This window comes from Phalaenopsis equestris, unplaced genomic scaffold, assembly GCF_001263595.1.
Source record: "Phalaenopsis equestris unplaced genomic scaffold, ASM126359v1 Scaffold206281, whole genome shotgun sequence".
Lineage (NCBI taxonomy): Eukaryota > Viridiplantae > Streptophyta > Magnoliopsida > Asparagales > Orchidaceae > Phalaenopsis > Phalaenopsis equestris.
Window position 1 is genome coordinate 1 of NW_018225699.1, and position 1,678 is coordinate 1,678.

Sequence of the window (1,678 nt, forward strand, 5' to 3'; positions counted from 1 at the left end):
AAAAATGATCAAAATTTGAATAAAATAAGTCTTAATTAAAATTATACATATATGTTTAATTAGTTAACATATGTAACAAATTTTTATATATGTATAAATAGGCAAATCTGGCAGCATGGGAGCCAGCTCATGGCCCATTTGGCTTCCGGCATCCATGGAGCCAATACCTGAAAGTAGGTGCAGCGATGAGGTCCTGTGCTTACTGCATCGAAGCCCTCCATTGCTCTTCTCACTCTGAGATCCAGGTAATTAAAAAATTAATTAATTAATTAATTAATTCACAGTTATTTAAAATTCAAATTAAATACATATTAATGGTACGTAGGCTTCTGAGTTAATGAAGAGACATCTCAGTGAAGTTTGTATGAAGCTGAGCTCAAAATCAGCACAAGTTTTGAAAGAACTATCAGTCTGTATCGAAAACATGCGCAGCTCGGAAAGCTTAAGCCATATGGTTAAGGAGATGAAGGAAGCAGTGGAAGAGGTGAAGACCGCCATGAAATCTCTCCCGACCACATATAATAATGAGTTAGGGTTGCAGAAAGATGATGACAGTATGATGATGAAGAAGAGACAGTCTTTCATGGAATCTCTGCCATTGATGACTGTCGTTTCTCTTCTGATGGAGATTTCGGTTAAGGTTGAAGGGGTGGAGGAGGAAGTCCAGAAGCTGTCCGGCCTTGCTGAATTTAAGCCTTCGGGCGATAAATTTTAATTAGGTGAGATAATTCCAAGATATGTGGAGGATGGTATATATGAGTATGTGTGTTTATAAGTATATAGTTGTGTCGATAGTCATCATAAAAGTTGATATATATAACACCCTAGATCATCAACATGTACATTAATGTGCATGCATTGTAGGAACAATAGTTTATGTTTGGGACCTACTTTGGGACCTATCCCAAACTATTTTTGCATCCTTTTTTGGGAGAAAATATTACGTGTGTCGTCCGGATGTTCAGTGTTCCATATGTAATATTTTTTACCTTTTTTGGGTGGCTCTACGTATGTATTTAGTTTGCGATGAATCAATTAAAAATAAAATGGTCTGATAATTAAACTTCTATGATGGATTAAATTGTGATGAATCAATTAAAGAATAAAATGGTCTGATAAGGTCTGATAATTAAACTTCTATGATGGATTAAATTGATATATATATATATTTCATTTCTCATTCTTGTTAATTTTTTGTCTTTGGCATTGCCATGCTGCAAACCGACACACTCCTTCCTTGTTTTTTTCTTTTCTTCCGGCAATGTGAGCATTCAAACTGACGCTTATGAATTTTTCACTTTGTGTGTTTGTTTCACCTAGTTCCTATGGTTAACATATATATCATCTAAATTTTACTATTTTACAATTATACCCCTAAATGTATCCGTGATAGGGTTGGCGTAGCTCGAGTGGCAAACAAGATTAGAAGAGTGGTCTAAGATAGTTTGGTTACATTAAACATCCACCATAAGATAATTGACTTAGTTGTAGAACTTTGATCCCTGATGAGAAACTTCTGAGTCACCTGACAGTATCAAAATTGCTTCAATTTGTGTCAAATCAAGCAGTTCAAGTTATTAAAACACTTTCAAAAGTTTTGGGGCATAATTGAAAAGCTAACAAATTCCAAATTCGAAAAGCTTACAGTTAAATTGAGTGTATCGACTAGATAAATCCA

The 1,678-nt window shown here is 34.7% G+C and overlaps 1 protein-coding gene across 1 annotated transcript; it reads left to right on the forward strand.

Moving 5' to 3' along the window:
- Positions 1-101: 101 nt before the first annotated feature.
- Positions 102-954, forward strand: LOC110036429 (aluminum-activated malate transporter 10-like; the record flags this gene model as incomplete). The annotated part of the gene is made up of 2 exons (XM_020740871.1): positions 102-245; positions 326-954. Coding segments are annotated over 2 exons (534 nt in total), but the record flags the coding sequence as incomplete, so codon positions are not given.
- Between the last annotated feature and the right edge of the window lie 724 nt (positions 955-1,678).